At 39.3% G+C, this 21,566-nt stretch overlaps 1 protein-coding gene and 1 pseudogene across 4 annotated transcripts in view; one reads left to right on the forward strand and one right to left on the reverse strand.

Annotated features, from left to right (window-relative positions):
- The window catches only part of EGF (epidermal growth factor), a 96,418-nt gene that overhangs the window by 36,820 nt on the left and 38,032 nt on the right, over positions 1–21,566 (reverse strand). For 2 of the 4 annotated variants that reach the window (XM_019928060.3, XM_019928059.3), the window contains exons 6-11: positions 16,329–16,454; positions 15,149–15,271; positions 10,072–10,194; positions 8,440–8,565; positions 7,205–7,341; positions 4,039–4,187 (exon numbers count right to left, since the gene is read on the reverse strand). In XM_019928060.3, coding sequence (XP_019783619.1) covers positions 4,039–4,187; positions 7,205–7,341; positions 8,440–8,565; positions 10,072–10,194; positions 15,149–15,271; positions 16,329–16,454 — 784 coding nt within the window. The remainder of the gene's footprint in view (positions 1–4,038; positions 4,188–7,204; positions 7,342–8,439; positions 8,566–10,071; positions 10,195–15,148; positions 15,272–16,328; positions 16,455–21,566) is intronic. The other 2 variants (XM_019928061.3, XM_033857446.2) reach the window with 1 other exon arrangement.
- Positions 13,368–14,256, forward strand: LOC101335876 (large ribosomal subunit protein eL30-like; annotated as a pseudogene).

Here is a 21,566-nt window from a genome sequence, read left to right on the forward strand (position 1 = left end):
AGGGATTGACCTAAGCACTGGATGAGCCCCAGCAGGTTCCCTGAGCAGGCAGGACCACAACAGAGGAGATTAAAAAGAACCTCCCTGGGCTTCCCTGGTGGCGCAGTGGTTGAGAGTCCGCCTACCATTGCAGGGGACACGGGTTCGTGCCCCGGTCCGGGAAGATCCCACATGCCGCGGAGCGGCTGGGCCCGTGAGCCACGGCCGCTGAGCCTGCGCGTGCGGAGCCTGTGCTCCGCAACGGGAGAGGCCACAGCAGTGAGAGGCCCACGTACCGCAAAAAAATAAACAAATAAAATAACCTCCCTTCCCCACCTCGTGCCATCTGCCCAGAAACACAGAGCAAGACCGGTCCCTCCACCCTGTGCTACAAAACACTCAGGAGACCTTCTGCAGGTGGCTTGTTCAAGTGCCCTTTCTAGACGGGGGGCCGGGGCTTGATCTATTCTTCCTCATGGGCCATATGCAGGAGGGAGATAAAGGTAAAATTGGCTCAGGGCCTGGGCTGGGCCCAATACACTTTGCAAACTAGCAACTCAGGGCAGTGGATAATTTGAAATCATTTATACTCCAGCGCCACTTTTTTTTTTTTTTGCGGTACGCGGGCCTCTCACTGTTGTGGCCTCTCCCGTTGCGGAGCACAGGCTCTGGACGCGCAGGCTCAGTGGCCATGGCTCACGGGCCCAGCCGCTCCGCGGCACGTGGGATCTTCCCGGACCGGGGCACGAACCCGTGTCCCCTGCATCGGCAGGCGGACTCTCAACCACTGCGCCACCAGGGAAGCCGCCAGCGCCACTTTTAAAAGATAATTTTATTCCCAGATGAAGTGGAAGGTATTTTTGAACTCAATGTGTCAAATTCACTCAGTCACAACTGTCACTGTGCCTGTTCCCTTGAGGGAAGGAATTCTGAAGCCACTTGCTTGTGACCAGGGGAAATAAAACTGTCAGTTCTGATCTCATTGTTACATCATCTCTAAATTCTTACTGTTCTGAGCAGGAGTAAGGTGATGAGAATTGAGACCGACATAAGCTCCTGACTCTGGAGCTGTCTCGGGCAGGATTGCTGGAATTTACTCTGAAAGCTCCCCAAGGGGGTCACCCAATAACACACTTCTATTTGATTCAGCCACAAAGCACACCTTGAACTCCGGTGTTGGTCATGAGACAGCAAAGACAAGGGCGGACATTTGGGTTCACGTGAGTTCAAGCATAACCCTCAATCTAGTGGAGTATCTCTCTCTTCATATTTGTTATCTAATTGGTCTCAGTGCCACCACTGGGATCCTCTAAACCCACCCTATTTCCAGGGCAAGGGTTGTCCATCCAGAACCCCAGAAGAGTGATTTTTTTTACCTCATGGTAGTTTTTGTTACCTCAAAAGGATGAGCAAACAGATACACTGTTTCCCTCTTGATTCTTTTTACTAGGCATTTGACTTTGCGAACCAGGATTCCTTAATACTAAATACTAGCACTGCCAGTGGAATGATCAATCTGCTTCCTTCCTACAGTTAGATGTTAATCTGAATCTGTCTTTTCCTAAGCCAACGTAAACTGTAAGCATCCATTCTGGTTCTTTGACTTGGTTAAGAGTTACTATATAATCTAATATCACAAGCTTGGAATCCCAGTTATTCAAATCCAATTTCTAGCTAATATTAAGGTTTTCAAACTAGAAACCTCTCATTTCCAGACAAATTAAGGGTTTTCTCTTAGCAGCTGCCGAGAACATGAGAAGGGCTCGTTATCACTCAAGTCAGTGAGCTAGAGAATTTAAGGTCTGATCCTTCAGGATACGGTGGTGCCTGTCTATCTCCTGAAGGCATTGCCTCAGCATTAGGTACTATGGTGCTATTAATCAAACACGTGAAATTAGAGGTGCCGTGCAAATGTGGGAAATATGAGGAGACCCGGCATGCTTAGAGGGGCCCAAAGTGCCAGACATCTGCTGTCCTAATCAACGTTTCCTAAAACAGCCATGTACAAACTCTGTTATTATGCGCAGCTAAAATTTTAAATGTCCTTTTAAGTAGGTTCAAAGCAGAGAAGGCCATTATTAATATTTTTAGCATTGTTATGACTGAAGTTGACTTTCATTTGTTACGTGACACTGGGTCGAGGACATTTAACTGACCCTGGTTGTAGAGGGCAGTACGTACTATGATTATGAAAAACACAAGCTTCGGAAATGGTCATCCTTGAGTTCAAATTCCAGATCCAGTACTTGCTGGCTGCTTGACCTCAGGAAAGTTATTTTACCTCTTTGATTCTCAATTTTTTAATCTTTAAATTGGGGATAAGAAGACTTACCTTTTGGGGAGTCAATATGGATATAAAGCTCTTAGTGCAGTAGCTGGTGCATTTCAGTTATTCAATAAATGAATAAATACCCAAAGGATATGGGCTTCCCTGGTGGCGCAGTGGTTGAGAGTCTGCCTGCTGATGCAGGGGACACGGGTTCGTGCCCTGGTCCGGGAAGATCCCACGTGCTGCGGAGCGGCTGGGCCCGTGAGCCATGGCCGCTGAGCCTGCGCGTCTGGAGCCTGTGCTCCGCAACAGGAGAGGCCACAACAGTGAGAGGCCCGTGTACCACAAAAAAAAAAAAAAAAAACCCAAAGGATAAAGGAATGGAATGAAGGTATGGTTAAATGAATGAACAAATGATTGAATCATTTAAAATATACTCACTCTGGTTCCAGAAATGCCATATTATGGATAACTGGGCACCACATCAAGCATCTGGCTCATGTTTAAAAGCCTGTTTGTTTCCCACGGGTTATCCAGACCAGAAGAGATTTTCTGGGACGTAGAAAGCCTACCCTCAAGCATATAAATCCACTCCCTGGGACTTCTTCCTCTATGTTGGGACCACTGATTTCAGAGGTGAAACCCTAATTAATTCTCTCTTCTTTTAGTTTAACAAGGTTGCAGAGCTGTCAGAGGTTTGGGTTGGCCACCAGGTCACGCCATAGCTCTAAGTTACTCTGAGAGAGTATCCCAGAGCACGGAATCTCTAACCTTCTTCTGTGACGTACTCCGTGGCTGGCTCCTTCTTGCTCAGAAGCAGGAAGTGGGCTCTCATCAGCACACACAAGGGATGCAGCCGCTTCCTTCTTCCCCCTTCTCCTACCCCGTTCCTGGGGCTGACAAGGCCACACACGCACACACACACACACACAGACACACACACATACACACCAAGTGCAGCGGTGCTTCCTGCAGCCCCAAGAGCAGTGTGCCCAGAGGACAGACACACCACAACTTCTCTCTGGTCCTGTTGTTGCCCATCAGAGGGAAACAGGCCATCTCTCCCACCCTGAGAGCCAACATATGGGTTCTAGAAAGACTTGTCATTTAAATGTTGGGCAACCTTGAATAAATCACTTAGCCTTTCTGAGCCTTCATTTCCCCACCTGTAAAATGAAGGGGAAGTTGATCCCTGAAGCCCCTTCCAGAGCCCCCTCTGGGAGTATCCATCCTTCATTTGGCAATTATTTATGCATGACCTTATGATATTTCTTGTACCGAGATTTAGACCAAGCATTTGTATTAGTTTTCCCTGTGTACATGTGTCTTATCTCCCTGGCTAAACCGTAAGGTGACTGGAAACATGGAGTGCTTCTCAGGCTCCTGTGTATCTCCCATGCTACCTAGGAGAGAGCCTGATCCACAGCAGATGCTCAGAGAATGCTTGTTGATTATATCCAGACAGGTTTTTGTGTTTCCCTGAAACACAAAATACATGAAATGCAAAAGCCTGAAATGCAAAAATACATGCTGTTTTCTTGGTCCTCAAAACTTGCCCATGCCTACAGACCTTGATGAAAGATACAGTCTTGATTAAAAGGAGGAATGTCCGGTTTGGTGGTGGGGAGGGGGTTGAGGGACTGTGGACAGCACTGGGGGCATCTTTCCTCCGATCCCAGTCAGGTGCCCAGCAATATTTTCCTGTGTTCAAAGTGGAGGATGAAGCCAGCTGTATTACCTATCCAATCACCCCTCTCCCATGTGGCTTAAAACTGAAAGAGGAAACCTACCGTCTGTCTGTCCAATAGAATTTACGGCCAATCCAGTCTACAGCAAGACCTTCTGGCACACCTACTTCTTCCTCAATAAGCCTTTCTCGCTGGGAACCATCCATATTTGCTCTCTCTATCCACTTTAGGGCTGTATGGGCAAAGTATATCTACAAAAGAGAACACAGGCATTTCAGTTTGATTTGTTTAAAAACTTAATGTGGAATATATACAAATGAGGTTAGTAAATCTTTATATTATACAGTACAATAGTTAAGAGCTGGGCTTTGGAGATAGACACACCTGGAACTGAACTCCACCTCGGTTGCTTCCCAGATATGTGTAAACTTAAGCAAGTTTATCAGTGTCTCAGAGGCTCAGTTTCCTCTTTGGTAAAATGGGGATGATACTATGAAGCGCATTAGTTTTATATATATAAGTTCTTAGCCTTGTGCCTGGCACATATTTCTATTGCTATGGGTAATTTGCTTATCTTTGATCATTGGTCAATAACAAAGCCATCATACTTGAACTCTAACGGCTTCTACAGCCTGAAAGGGAACAAAGATGAGCAGTTTAATGGGGGCTGCAAGCTGAGCTTTAACTTCTACTGCTTGATCCACAGGATTCCACTTCGCTGCAAGTCAGGAGACACAGCTGCCCCTCCCAGTTTTGACACTTATTTGTTTGATTGCCTTGGTTAAATCATTTTTATTTATTTATTTATTTTAAAATTGAAGTGTAGTTGATGTACAATATTATATAAGTTAAGGTATATAAGGTATATAATATAATGATTCACAATTTTTAAAGCTTATGTTCCATTTATAGTTATTATAAAATACTGGCTATATTCCCTGTGTTGTACAATATATCCTTGTAGCTAATTTTGTACATAATACTTTGTACCTCTTAATCCCCTCCACCTATATTGCCCCTCCCCACTTCCTTCTCCCTACTGGTAATTACTAGTTTGTTCTCTATATCTGTGAGTCTGCTTCTTTCTTTTTATATTCACTAGTTTGTTGTATTTTTTGGATTACACATATAAGTGATAACATACAGTATTTGTCTTCTTCTGTCTGGCTTATTTCACTGAGTATAATACCCTCCAAGTCTATCCATGTTGCTTCAAGTGGCAAAATTTCACTCTTTTTTATGGCTGAGTAGTATTCCATTGTGTGTATATATGTGTGTGTGTGTGTGTGTGTGTGTGTGTGTGTAGGTACCACATCTTCTTTATCCATTCATCTGCTGATGGATACTTAGGTTGCTTCCATATCTTGGAGACTGTAGATAATTCTGCTATGAACATGGAGTGCATGTATCTTTTTGAATTAGTGTTTTTGTTTTTTTCTGATATATACCCAGGAGTGGAACTGCTGGGTTATATTGCTGGGTTTATTTTTAGTTTATTGAGAACCCTCCACACTGTTTTCCACAGTGGTTGCACCAATTTACATTCTCAATAACAGTGTACATGGTTAAGTCATTTAATCTCAATTTTCTCAGCTATAAAAATGACAAAGTCAGACTAGGTATTTGCTAAAGTTCCTTTCATCTCTAACTGCAGATAATTTCATTTTAATTAATAGATTTTGTCCAACAGAACATACCTTGAAGATGCAAAGTTCTTTTTCAGTCTAGTATGCAGACTATCGAACAGGTACAAGAATAAAAAATTGCTATGGGTTAGCTGACAATTTAATGACAGCATATGTGGAATATTAACTGTGAGTACATATATGTACATAAACCTATCATCAATAATGAGAATATTCATAAAATGGTAATTAAATAAAGGATTATCATCTCTCTAGAAAAGGTTCTATTCCATAATACAAAAATGGGCACTTCTTATATTAAAAAATACTCTGCTGGTGCACTGCTTCTCAAATTCACATGTGTACCTGAATCACCTGGGAATCTCGTTAAAATGCAGATTCTGATTCAGTGGTCGCAGTGGAGCCTGAGAATCTGCAGTTCTAACACGCTCCAGGCCATGTTGATGTCACTGGTCTAAGGACCACAGTTTGGGAAGCAAGAAAATGAGAACATTGACCAGAGAAATGAAAAACCATGAATAAGCCACATGACTTAAAGTTCATTTTAGGTTTCCTTATTCACCTAGTTGTAAAAAATACTGACTGTGTGGGAAAAAACTAATTTGGTAATAAATGAATCTTGAACTGATTCTATTAATTTTTTCCTGTTAATAGAATTCTTCTATGGAGTCAAATAGATTCAGTTCACAGAAAAAAAAAAGAATTGTTTGCTAGTATTTAATTACAAAACTTCTATTTGCAAAAGTAGTTATATTCGCCTATCAATCCAGACCAATTAAACACAGAATCAATTTGCTTCACTCTGTCTCTTTTGGCCATTTACCAGAATGCTTCAAATCAGGAAGAAACAAAAGCACAAGTTTTAAAATTCTAGGAATTAATGCACCATCTAGTAACAACTAAGTCATTATGGAGGGAGATTAATAACTATGTAACTTCATAATTATTGGCTGATTCATCTCCAGAAGTTACTGTAACATATCATTTCAAGCACATTCTAACCTAGCATAAAGATAACAAGAAATTAAAGACCAAATGGTCAGCTGATTGGGTTGATAATTTAGAAATTCTAATATTTATACCAAAAAAACTTCATGTAAAATTATTATGTAAATAATGTTGTGTTAGACTGCCATTCACACATGAGCTGTAAAACTTATGTTTCTTGGTTTTCATGGTTAGGAGGTCACTGAATTTCCTCCCTTAAGGACATGTATTAAATGCAAATTAGTAATCCATACTTCCTATGCTGCACCTCAACCTCCTATTTCTCCCAAAACACAAATAAATAAAAACCTATTTATGGTGCTCTTCCTGTGTGTATGGCACTGTGCTAGCTTCCTATTCTCATTTCCAAAGAGGAAACTAAACTTCAGATTCTGTTCAAATTATCCCCAATAAAATGGCTGAATCACAGCAAGGAACAGGGTAGGGTTATGATAACAGAAACATCCTTAAAACTTTCTCAAGTGATGTTTTAATATCTACATTTAAATTTTTCTTTGCCTAATTGTTCTGAGCTTAGCAGAGGATTGTCAAGTAACCCAGGTCATCTGTTAGGATAAAATCCTCTACTCTGTCCTTAAAGCACAGCCACATCTCTTCAGGCAGCAAAACCGTACCTTATTTTCCACAGGGTCATGATCTAGGGCAAAAACCATTCCTATCTGCTGGCTGAGCAGGGTTCCATAATCTGTTCCGTCAAAATGCATGTGTCGAATATCTTGAGAATTGGCAAACAGCAAAAACGGTGGTGGTCCTAATAACCAAATTTAAATATGGTTGCATTTAAAATATGCCTTGGAACCCAAAAGGCACTTCTGACCCTTCCCGTTCATTGTACCCTCTTCCTTAATTTCTGCTGTACTTGTTTCTTAATTTCCCACCAGTACGGTGTAGGTTAAGAGAGGCAAGAAGACTTCCTTTTCCATGAGGTGATATACGGCCAGAATTTCATCGCTGGTTTCCTCCCTGTCTAGGTGCCTGCTTTTAAAATGCAAATTACTTATAGAAAGAGACAGTATTAAGTAACAAACATCTTAACTAAATGATGTAAGTCTTATGCTGTGTAATCTCCTTGATTCACACATATTGAAACATTAATATTAGCAGACTGTATTAATTCATGTCCAAAAAATACCCTTCTCTGGTCTGGACAGTTTTAAAATGGAGGTATGATTATGTGAGTTAATAACTAGACCCCTGATAATTTTCAGAGCTCAGATTATGCTATATTAACTAAGGCCCTGAGAAGTTAAGAGTACTGGGGTCTAAGGCAAGCTCTGTAGGCTCATCATTATGTTATCCCAGATTACAGGCATAATGAACCTCAGGAGAGATTAAATCAATTTGGCATAAATCTAGGATTTCCAAGGCTGTTGAAGGACATGAGATGTAATATCAGAAGATGAAAAAATAGTTGAAGCATACAACTTCATATTAAATTTTGTCACGAAAAGGACAGAACTTGTCAAAGTATTATGATTATTACATTCACCAGAGAGATAAAAATCAAATCAATCAACAAATATTTATTAAATGCCCCTTAACTATAAAGTGTTTTAAGACTATTCTGGTTATGACTTTCACATATACTGGAATGCCATACCTGATGTTATAGTAAATCTTTGCTTAATGCTAATTAACTTCAAAATATTCCTCAAACACAGAATTATTATTTATATAATATTAATTTGTTATTTATATTTATAATGTGATTTGTTTTCCATTTCCAAAAATTAAAAAATCAGACTTTCTATGCAGAAACCAAGAGCAATTTAACACTTTCTAAATAAAATGTTGTTTTTCACATAATCTTTTTTGCAGAGACACACTTTCAAATGTTCACAGCACTAACCTGAGGCTGTACAGCTCTTTTTGTCCAGTTGTAGGTCATAGCCCGGAATGCAGCCACATTCCCAGGATACTGGGCTAAGAGGGATGCAGAGCTGGCTACATCCACCATTATCGGGAGATGAACAACCTACAAAACACAATTCCTTGGTAATGATGCTATGGTATTAAAAAAATATCATGTTTTCATCAAAATATTAAGGTGAACCAAATATACATTGCTTTTTAAAACCATTTCCACAATCATTCATACTGTCACAATCAAGCTTATTTTTCAGAGATTGGGAGGAAAATGTCACCATACTCTACTTCCCTATAACCTGACAGCTTCAGTGTTAATCCTTCACATCCCAATGACCCTTGTCTTCTTGTTCTATCACTGAATTTGTGAACAAGCACACTGGCAGCTGGCTGGAATAAAAAGTGCATTTTGCTGAGTTTGGCAGCTGGTCTAATTCTTCCTAGTGATTAACATATTTTTTTCTCTCTCACATTTTTGCTCTCTTGACTTCTTTTGCTCTTTTTATTTAAAAAAATGTCACACATAACTCTTTGCTAATTTTGAGTTATAGCCTTCACTCTATATGCTTAAGTCTCTATGAAGATAAAAGTAGGGAGGTATTCATAGGTGCAAGGAACAGGCTAAGCGCTCCACATCCACCACCTTGTTTAATGCTGGTCACAAATCCAGGAGGCAGGTATCATTAACCTCTGCAGATGAGGAAACTGAGACCAAAAGAGGGCAAGTAACTAGTCCAAAACTACACTGCTAGTAACTGGTAATGCTATCTCAGGGCTGTCTAGCTTCAAAGCTCTTGCTCATAACCACTACACTATGCTATCTAAAAACAAAACACAAAAATCTTATTTAAATCTATATGTTAATCCATTATGTAAATATCTTTCAATGTGTAATGTTGGAAAATCTATTCTCCTTTGTCAGTAGATGGATTTTTAGGTGTCAGTTAGAAAATGAATGTTTTCTTTTTTTTAACATCTTTATTGGGGTATAATTGCTTTACAATGGTGTGTTAGTTTCTGCTTTATAAGAAAGTGAATCAGTTATACATATACATATGTTCCCATATCTCTTCCCTCTTGCGTCTCCCTCCCTCCCACCCTCCCTATCCCACCCCTCCAGGCGGTCACAAAGCACCGAGCTGATCTCCCTGTGCTATGCGGCTGCTTCCCACTAGCTATCTACCTTACGTTTGGTAGTGTATATGTGTCCATGCCTCTCTCTCGCTTTGTCACAGCTCACCCATCCCCCTCCTCATATCCTCAAGTCCGTTCTCTAGTAGGTCTGTGTCTTTATTCCTGTCTTACCCCTAGGTTCTTCATGACATTTTTTTTTTCTTAAATTCCATATATATGTGTTAGTATACGGTATTTGTCTTTCTCTTTCTGACTTACTTCACTCTGTATGACAGACTCTAGGTCTATCCACCTCATTACAAGTAGCTCAATTTCGTTTCCTTTTATGGCTGAGTAATATTCCATTGTATATATGTGCCACATCTTCTTTATCCATTCATCTGATGATGGGCACTTAGGTTGTTTCCATCTCCGGGCTATTGTAAATAGAGCTGCAATGAACATTTTGGTACTCAAACAAACGATAGGCAGATAAACTTACCACTACAGGTTTTCCCATCTGTCTCAAGCACTGAGCCTTCAGGACAGAAACATATGGGACCGTCTGATGTCAGAACACAATCATGACTGCATTCAGACACATTGCTTGGGCAGGAAATTAATTCTAATTAATGAAAAATAAGGTCAAGATTAGTGTTAAATCAGATTTGTGGAAATTTGGTAAATTCAGTTGCTAACAAAAAAAATGATATCCTGAAAAGAATAAATTAAATAAAGATTGAACATTTATGAATTGCTGTGGTAATAGAGATATAAAAATAAAGAAAAAGTTTCAATTCTAAAACAAATTAAAGAAGGACTTCTAATTTTGGAAAGTGACTCTAGTTTCCTCAAAGTTTCTTCTCTGACAATTAATACTTTTTATGTTATTAGTCATCAAAATTCCAAAATATTTTAAATGGAACTTGGGCAAATGATTCTCAAGTTCATCTGGAAAACAAATTACATGTGTAAGAAAACTAAAAACATTGTGTAACTATGGTTAGGTGTAAGAAGAGAATGAGAGGCTCTAAACAAATATAAAATGTATCACAAAGATGCAATAATTAAAACAGTGGGTAATGAGTACAGGAATAGACCAAGAGGATAATATCAATAGAAGCAGACAGAAAGTTCATTTTATTTTTTGCAATTTGTAAAATTTATTTTGTCACAATTTCAAATGAAATTAACAGTTTTGCACTTAACTAACAAATTTACTTATCTACCAAACAGTTTCTCAATGGTTTGGTTTGTCAGGAACTTTGTAGATATCTGATAACTCATTTGCTTATGATTCTGGACAGCTATAGATAGAATTCAGATTGCCCCAGTCTAAATGTCAAGGTTTATATCAAGCACAACGTTTTACAGTTTCTTTAACTTTTTAAATTAAGATATTATTTTCAAAGAACAAGGCTCCAGTTTACATCATTACCTTAAAAAAATGAAGATTTATTTCAATGGAAGACAGTTATTGTGAAAGCATTTTTTTCACTTGAAAGTTATTTTATGTAAACTTACGTGGATTTTTTTTGCATCAAAATATTCCCTGATAGTAATAAAGCAGGTATTATTATAAGTTTTTCAGAATATACCTTATAAATGAAATACAGTTATAGGAAAGATTGGAAAGCTCATTTTAGAAAAGACTCAAGTACACATAAGAATACAGTATCTGATAAAGGTATTTTAAATCATTGAGCATGTGTCATCCAGTAAATGGTAGAGAAATAAATGAGTAATGCTTTGAGGCAAAAGCTAAATCCCTACCATATACCACACATCAAAATAAGTTCCAAGTAAATCAAATATTAAAATGTAAAATATATACCATAGAAGTTGTAGCAGTTTTGACAATCAAGTGAGATTATGTGTGTCCTACTTGACACATAATGGACTCTAACATATTAACGTCATGCACTTGAGTATATCTGCTCACAGATAAACCACATGATATTAGAAGAAGGGCAAATTCCATAAACAGTCACAAAGGTAGTGGGTAATTTCCAAGAACTTCATTACCATCCATCCATTTTTCTGTGCCTTGTTTCACAAGCACATATAACATCCAGACTAACATATTCTCCATCATCTGTGAAGCAGTACTAGACAATATACATGAGATTTTTTTTTTCTTTTTTGGCCGCACTGCGTGGCTTGTGGAATCTTAGTTCACTGACGAGGGATTGAAACCTGGCCCCTGGCAGTAAGAGTGCCAAGTCCTAACCACTAGACTCCAAGGAATTCCCACATGATTTTAAACATTCGTTTCTACTTAGCTATGTTGGTAGATTCAATAAGAAACCTATAAGAAGGTATCTGAGTATGTAATCCTAAATTTGAATTGAGAATATTCATATAAGCTCATAATGTATTTCTCTTTTCAAAAAGTGTTTTCCTAACTCTGATGCCCTAAAACACTCAAAACAATAACTGACTTTGAAGCAGGTTATGTTTTCTAAATACAATTTCTCATAAAAAGGAAGCAGTGGCCTTGAGAGATTGCTGATTCTAGGTCTAGAACATGGAATGTACAAGACAAGCCTGGAAAATATGTCCTACCAGGTAAGAGAAAACTATCAAAGACTACTGGGGTCTGGAACCCATTTGAAGATTCTCCCAGCAGCCAAAGAGGAGACAACTTGCTGATCGGTAAGAATAACAACTGCAATGGGTTGAAACATATAAAAAATGTTAAAAATCCAAGGGTTCATAATAATACTTACAAAAAACAAATCTCCCAAAGTCATTGAAGTCACCATCACGCTGATGCCAAAACCAGACAGAGACATTACAGGCCAATATCTTTAATGAATATAGATGCAAAATGCTCAAGAAAATATTAGCAAGCCAGATGCAAAAGCACATAGAAAGGATCATACATCATGATCACGTTGGATTCATTCCAGGGTCACAAGGATGGTTCAACATATGCAAATCGATCGATATGATACACCACATCAACAAAAGGAAGGACAAAAACTACATGATCATCTCGATAGATGCAGAGAAAGCATTTGATAAAATTCAACATCCATTTATGATAAAAACTCTTTCCAAAGTGGGTACAGAAGGAATATATCTCAATATAATAAAAGCCATTTATGACAAACCCACAGCCAATATAATACTCAATGGTGAAAAGCTGAAAGCCTTCCCATTAAAATCTGGAACAAGACAAGGATGCCTACCTTTCACCACTTCTATCTGACATAATATGGAATTAACAGATGCACACTACCATATATAAAATAAACAACAAGCACAGAGAGTTATATTCAATATCTCAATACCCAACAAACTACAATGGAAAAGAATTTTAAAAAAAGAATATAGATATATACATATATATGTGTATAACTGAATCACTTTGCTGTATACTTGAAACTAATGTGATATTACAAATCAACTATACTTCAATAAAAAATAAAATTAAAAAACCCCATTGGCCACCTTTGGAAGGTGTTAAAGAACCAACCCATTATCCTAAATATAAGTAAACAAGGAGAAAACAGTTCATCACTTATACAGCCTTAACTGTAAGAATTGTATCTTGAAGTCACCAAACAGTTAATGAGAGAACATTCTTTTTATAAAGGTATTACAATTCATGATTAAAAAGAAATATTAGAACTAGATATCATCATTCAAATCCCCTGATGAAATAATGAATCTAGGAAATGAGTGTTAATGGCCACTACAACCATTCCCTGAAAGATGACTGGGCTCTTTCTTGCTCCCAGCAGTCTTCGCAGCTGCTCTGGGTTGGGGGCAGTCCTACCCTAAGGCAGAAAAATGGTGGCCGAAAAGAAGACGAAAAAGTTGCTGGGCCTGATGAACTCTACGCTGCAACTCATTATAGAAAGTGGAAAGTAAGTGCTGCAGGTACAAGCAGATTCTGGAAATGTTCAGACAAGGCAAAGAGAAATTGGTCATCCTCACCAACAAATGCCCAGCCTTGTGGAAATCTGAAATAGAGTACTACACCCTGTTGGCCCAAACTGGTGGCCACCACTACAGTGGCAATAATATTGAATTGGGCACAGCATGTGGAAAATACTAGAGTATGTATGTCACTGGCAAAGCCCACTAGGGTCCTCGGGAAAAATAAGATGGAATCTAGGTGATAAGGTCTAACCTCTTCTTTGGGCTTAGTCTCGTTTCAGTTGCATGTAGGGGGCCGTGTGCAGAGGCCTTGCGTCTAACACATGGGATCAGAGTTCCCAGTGCAGAACTGCCGCACCTGTTACTGCAGCTCAGTGGGCTGTATGCAGAAGCACTGTGCTCGACACCTCGATTCAACAGGGCAGCGACAGCCGTGTGCAGAGACCCTGCACCCAGCACTGCGATCTGGAGCCTGAGCAGCGCGCTTGTGTGTGCCCAATGGGAACTCCGCCCCCTCCCAGCTGTGGAGAACCCTATAAAGCAGCCCTGCCCACGGCCTGTCAGGGGAGCGGGTACTATGGAGGTGAGCTCATATCTCTCCAATCTCTGGTCCAGTAATAAAGCTTTCCTTTGTTTCTGAACCAAACTCGGTCTCGTCCTATTGGCACTAGTGATGCCGGGCAGGAGGACCCTTGTGAGGACTGACTGGAAAGGGTCGGTAACATGCACACTGGCTAATATTGACCCAGGTGATTCTGACAGCATTAGAAGAATGCCAGAATGGACTGGTGAAAAGTAAATCGTGCATATTTTTTCTTCAGTAAAACTGTCCAGAATTTGTTTTTTTAAAAAAGAAGAAGACCTTTGGGGAACTTTAGAACGGATGACAGAGGGAGAAACAACCAGATGTTATGTGTCTCCTGATGGAAGTATAAGCATACCAATGAAGTATTATTGTCAAAATTTCAAAGCCTAATCTGATCAAGCCTGCAGATCTAACTACAAGTTTGAGAAGGACAGGGACATCTTAGAAGTGTGTTCAGTAAAATCCAGAGTGTGAGAAACTCTGCAGGAAACAAACAGTTTCTTCAGCAACTACTTGCAAGGGGAAAAAAAGAGGAGAGGGAATCTGTAGGATAAGAGAGAGACGTATCAGCTAATATCAGCATAACACACGGAGCTTGTTTGGATACCTAGTCAAACAAATCAACTGTTGAAAACTTTTTAAGATAATTTGAAAACTGACTAGATATTTGATGTTATTAGGGAATTATTGTTAATTTTTTTAGTTGTGATAATGGTATCGTGGTTATACCTGAAAACTGACTGGGTATTAGATATTAGGGAATTCGAGCTAGTTTTTTAGATGTAATAGTGTATCATGATCATGTTTTTTACATGCTTACCTTTCAGAGATATATAATGAAATACAATGAAATATGGATAAATAAACAGTAAAATATATAAATACATGCTTGTTGGAGGTTTTGATTTAACAGGTCTGGGATAGAGTCTGGTCATTCACATTTTAAAAAACAAACCAAAAAAAAAAAAAAAACAAACCAAAATAAAACTCCAAGGTACTCCTGATGCATGCTGTTGATCGAGGACCACCAACCCAGATCACAGCCACCTTAGAAACATCAGTGCAAATGGAGGAAATAATGCAATAAATACTTGTTGTGACTTACGGTGACACCGTTTCCCATCAGGAAGCAGAACAAATCCTACAGGGCATGTGCAATAATAGGATCCAGGGATGTTTTCACACCCAAGAGTACAGCCATGATTCCAAAAGGCACACTCGTTGACATCTACACCATAACAACAGTAAAACAGTCAGATGGGTTTTTTGAAAATAAATTGTAGTATCACTAATAAGTCAGCAAAAAGTACGGTATCTCACACCTCGATCTGCTGTAACTGACCACGGCAAGACTGTTTTTGCTACTCTAACAAAGAGTGAAAGAAATGAGTTCAATTATCATGAAAGCCATGGCTTAAACTGTCACAGTTTATACTTTCAAATACAGATTTTCATATTAAAATTACTCCTGGGATAAAGTAGTACTATTTCCCCTGAAAAGGTATAGCCATTTAAGGCAAGGACCCTAGAAAGTTCTTGACAAGGGCAGGACATCCCCCTGCTTTGCTCTTCACTTTCTCAAGGCTGACAGGAGGCCCTCACCTGAATATGGGAGCATTCCCTAGCTTCCAGATCACTGTTCTATGCTATGGCTCTCGCCCACTGGTCCCATGTAAGCAGGGGACTGCAGTTAACAGGCAGATGCCAGGTTTACCTGAAGTCTCACCCCAACTTATTCCACTCAATGTACGTTGCAGCCATTGGATTCTTTTCATCGGTAACTCACTGGACGTCCCAGGAGAAAGGACATGGCATTTCTCCTTGGGTTAAGTACATCGGGCCTGGAGTCTCACAATAGGATGAGCCCAAGATAACCAGACAAGGTGCAGTTTCTCAAGATTCCTACCAAACAGTTATGGGATGAGATGCGGGAGTCACATACCCTTTGAGGATCTTATGAGAGCTACGGAACTACTCCCCTAAAAAATCTGACAATACTGACATTTTGCACACCGTCAAACCCACAGAACTCCATAGAGTCCACTCAGAGAATCCCTGCCTTATATCCATCCCTGAGTAGCCTCTGAAAGTATCTGATCTGGGAACACAAGATATAAAGGAGACCTGAAAATGTTACAAGGGCTTAAAATTGGGGAAAAAATAAAATTGCTTTTCTGGGGGAAAAAAGGAGGCAACTTGAAATTGGTTCCACATGGAGGTTCTGGATTGCCCACGGAAGACCAGCCACTGGCCCAGGTGAGCTGTGTTCGCTCACCACACGTTACCTTCACAGTTCTTTCCATCTTGGCTTAAAGCGTATCCCTCTGCACACATGCACACATGGGACTTGGGCTCTTGCCCACACATGCTGCTTCTGCAGTCACCTTTCCTCAGTTTGCAGAGTTTCTGATCTAAAAGAGAAGGCGGTTAATTTGGAGTGGATGTGTGTTTTGACAGGGGCAGTGCATGATCCCCTCACGGCTCCTAAGAACTCTAATCTTCCCGTGACATCAGCAGGGGTGTTGCCTCACAGAGGTGGCACTGCTCTAGGGTCGAACGTTAGCCCAAATCACTCGGCATTCCGAAGCCCATTTATTTCTCTAGTTGTATCTCTCCTACAGTAGCTCTCGGGATAGGACGTACTAATTACCTGGAGATGTCGTTCCTTGGGTTACGAACACTAAGCACAACTTGATAGCTTTTTCTTTTTGACCTGCTTTTATCAAAAGTATTTATTTATTTAAAAAATAAATAAGGCAATAAACAGAAATGCTGAAAATGAAATATCTGTTTAAGAAGCAAAAAAGGCTGCAAAATGAAGAACATCTCTTCTTAAGTATAATATTTATAGGTCAGATCTATATATTTATGTTTTTAGGATCATTATGTATAGTAAAATCTGCTCAGTAGGTAGGTGCTTGGATGAAATTAGCCAAATAATACATTGAACAACAGATGGCCAACTTGGTACCTTTGGTTTTCAAAGCCAGAGTCAAGGGCTAAACTAGTAACACATATATCCCTGTTCGAATTTTGTTCCTTCTCAGTTTTGCCAATTTTAATAATGACTTTGTGAAATGCTCTGGAAATACAGAGGTAAGCTTGAATTTGAGGGCAGCTCTCAAGGTGCATGTAGTTATGGAGGCCAGAGCTCTGGCAATAGGTGACGGCAGGGGAAGAGGACCGGGGTCAGGCACCAGGAGACCTGGCATAGCTGAGATCAGTGAAAGCCTGTGAGTAAGGGGAGGAGCCCACTAAAAACACAGCCTTGCCGTGAAAGACACAAGAAACAAGCCAGCGAGAGCCTGAGCACAGTAGTGCACGAGGCTGAGACCGTCCCCCATGCAGGTCTGTTTCTCTGGTCTCTGTCTACTTAGAAAGGTGCCCCTCACTCTGACTCTACCCCTTTCCTTCTACTTCAAGTTACTAAACACTTTTCTTGACCGACAAAGCATCACACATTAGAAACGTATTCTTGCCCCCTTGAAAATGTTTCTAATGTACCTTGAGACCACCTGGAGGGCATGTCACCCTCTAGAGATTCGGATTTGATACATCAAGGGAAAGGCTCACTTTTACCGGATTCTGGAATGATTCTGACGCTGGAGTCGTTACACCACACTTTGAGAGGCACTGACCTAAAGTACTAATGGAATATCCCACTTTCACCTCAGTTATGTATGCCTCCTTTTAGCTAATCTGTGTTATTTCTTCAGTTATTTTAAACTTGTTTATTCAGATCTCTTGATAGAATTACATGCGCAATTATTTAATACTGTTGGAATATTATCAACTAAGTCAGTTAAGATTTACACTGAATAGTTTTTTTTATAATTAAAAATAATTTTTTTTAAGTTATTTATTTTTGGCTGCGTTGGATCTTCGTTGCTGTGCGCGGGCTCTCTCTAGTTGCGGTGAGCAGGGGTTACTCTTCCCCGCGGCGCGCGGGTCCCTCACTGCGGCGGCCCCTCCCGTTGCGGAGCACGGGTTCTAGGGGCACAGCTTCAGTAGTTGTGGCTCGTGGGCTCTAGAGCGCAGGCTCAGTAGTTGTGGTGCACTGGCCTAGCTGCTCCGTGGCATGTGGGATCTTCCCGGACCAGGGAACGAACCCGTATCCCCTGCACTGGCAGGAAGATTCCTATCCGCTCTGCCACCAGGGAAGCCCTACACTGAATAGTTTTTGGATATTGATTCCAAAAATTTTGTTTCTTGTCCATGGTTTTTAGGCCAATTATGCATGTTTAGTAACATTGTTTTTCTACATGCTTCACATGCTTCCTACATGCTTCACATATCAAAATTTTAATTAAAATTAAAAACAAAATGACCCCAATTTTTAAAGGACTAAAGTCAGAAACTCACAAATGTACTGGAGACAAAATGTACCTAATTCAAATTTCTAAAAAAGAACATGTGATTGTTTTAACTGTATTTTTTATAACGTTTACAAATTAACAACAACAAAAATCCAGAAAATCTATCAACGTGATACACCATATTAACAAATTGAAGGAGAAAAACCATATGATCATCTCAATAGATGCAGAGAAAGCTTTTGACAAAATTCAACACCCATTTATGATAAAAACCCTGCAGAAAGTAGGCATAGAGGGAACTTTCCTCAACATAATAAAGGCCATATATGACAAGCCCACAGCAAACATCATCCTCAATGGTGAAAAACTGAAAGCATTTCCACTAAGATCAGGAACAAGACAAGGTTGCCCACTCTCACCACTCTTATTCAACATAGTTTTGGAAGTTTTAGCCACAGCAATCAGAGAAGAAAAGGAAATAAAAGGAATCCAAATCGGAAAAGAAGAAGTAAAGCTGTCACTGTTTGCAGATGACATGATCCTATACATAGAGAAGCCTAAAGATGCTACCAGAAAACTACTAGAGCTAATCAATGAATTTGGTAAAGTGGCAGGATACAAAATTAATGCACAGAAATCTCTGGCATTCCTATATACTAATGATGAAAAATCTGGAAGTGAAATCAAGAAAACACTCCCATTTACCATTGCAACAAAAAGAATAAAATATCTAGGAATAAACCTACCTAAGGAGACAAAAGATCTGTATGCAGAAAATTATAAGACACTGATGAAAGAAATTAAAGATGATACAAATAGATGGAGAGATATACCATGTTCTTGGATTGGAAGAATCAACATTGTGAAAATGACTCTACTACCGAAAGCAATCTATAGATTCAATGCAATCCCTATCAAACTACCACTGGCATTTTTCACAGAACTAGAACAAAAAATTTTGCAATTTGTATGGAAACACAAAAGACCCCGAATAGCCAAAGCAATCTTGAGAACGAAAGAAGGAACTGGAGGAATCAGGCTCCCAGACTTCAGACTATACTACAAAGCTACAGTTATCAAAACGGTATGGTACTGGCACAAAAACAGAAAGATAGATCAATGGAACAGGATAGAAAGCCCAGAGATAAACCCACGCACATATGGTCACCTTATCTTTGACAAAGGAGGCAGAAATGTACCGTGGAGAAAGGACAGCCTATTCAATAAGTGGTGCTGGGAAAACTGGACAGCTACATGTAAAAGTATGAAGTTAGATCACTCCCTAACACCATACACAAAAATAAGCTCAAAATGGATTAAAGACCTAAATGTAAGGCCAGAAACTATCAAACTCTTAGAGGAAAACATAGGCAGAACACTCTATGACATAAATCACAGCAAGATTCTTTCTGACCCACCTCCTAGAGTAATGGAAATAAAAACAAGAGTAAACAAATGGGACCTAATGAAACTTAAAAGCTTTTGCACAGCAAAGGAAACCATAAAGAAGACCAAAAGACAACCCTCAGAATGGGAGAAAATATTTGCAAATGAAGCAACTGACAAAGGATTGATCTCCAAAATTTATAAGCAGCTCATGCAGCTTAATAACAAAAAAACAAACAACCCAATCCAAAAATGGGCAGAAGACCTAAATAGACATTTCTCCAAAGAAGATATACAGAGTGCCAACAAACACATGAAAGAATGCTCAACATCACTAATCATGAGAGAAATGCAAATCAAAACTACAATGAGATATCATCTCACACCAGTCAGAATGGCCATCATCAAAAAATCTAGAAACAATAAATGCTGGAGAGGGTGTGGAGAAAAGGGAACCCTCTTACACTGTTGGTGGGAATGTAAATTGATACAGCCACTGTGGAGAACAGTATGGAGGTTCCTTAAAAAGCTACAAATAGAACTACCATATGACCCAGCAATCCCACTACTGGGCATATACCCTGAGAAAACCATAATTCAAAAAGAGTCATGTACCAAAATGTTCATTGCAGCTCTATTTACAATAGCCCAGAGATGGAAACAACCTAAGTGTCCATCATCGGATGAATGGATAAAGAAGATGTGGCACATATACACAATGGAATATTACTCAGCCATAAAAAGAGACGAAATTGAGCTATTTGTAATGAGGTGGATAGACCTAGAGTCTGTCATACAGAGTGAAGTAAGTCAGAAAGAGAGAGACAAATACCGTATGCTAACACATATATATGGAATTTAAAAAAAAAAAAAAATGTCATGAAAAACCTAGGGGTGAAACAGGAATAAAGACTCAGACTTACTAGAGAATGGACTTGAGGCTATGGGGAGGGGGAAGTGTAAACGGTGAAAAAAAAAAAAAAAAAAAAATCCAGAAAGGCCTGATTAATAGCACCTTTTAATAGCCTTTTAATAGCACCAAAGTGCTACTACTTTCTTGAGGTAACACAAAAGTGAGAGATTATGCTTCCTGTAAATATCCCTTATAAAAATCTTCCCAAACCCAGTATGATAGACGACCACTGCATTAAGAATTGGGGAAACTGAGTTCTGCCTTTTACATAAAATCACCTTATCCCTTTGACTTCAGTTTCCGTGAAATAAAAGTGTTGAAGTAGATATTCTCTGAGATCCCTCACTTAAAAATATATGGTTCTATACAGAATCAAATGTTGTTGTAAATTCCTCTAAATTTATACCTCTAAAGATTCTCAAACCTTAATACCTGCTTATGATATGTTAATGGAGATTCAAACTGACTTATGGAGAAAACAATTAGTGTCTAGGGTACAGGAGATTGCTCTGTTCTTCATCTAGATCCAATGTTATTTATCTTTTTTTGTACTTTTCTACAACCTCTTACCTGTTCTTCTGTGTGTTCTTATTATCAACATCATCATAATTCTATATATACATGTACATTAATCAGCAAGCTTTTGAGGATAAAGCATGCATCCCATTCACATTCATAGTCCCAATAGCACCTAACCTGGTGCCTTTTACAACACAGGGGTGCTACAAACATCTGGAATACATGCACAAAAACCTGTGATCATGAAACCTGCAACTTAACTCCTTTATTTGGTTTCTCCTTGAATTTCCAGTCAACCTCAGAGTTAGAACTCACACAGATGGTCAGTATTCTTTCCACTATCCCATACTGATGATGGCTTTAATGATACTTATTAACAACATACATTA

This window comes from Tursiops truncatus, chromosome 5, assembly GCF_011762595.2.
Source record: "Tursiops truncatus isolate mTurTru1 chromosome 5, mTurTru1.mat.Y, whole genome shotgun sequence".
In the NCBI taxonomy this organism is placed as follows: Eukaryota; Metazoa; Chordata; class Mammalia; order Artiodactyla; family Delphinidae; genus Tursiops; species Tursiops truncatus.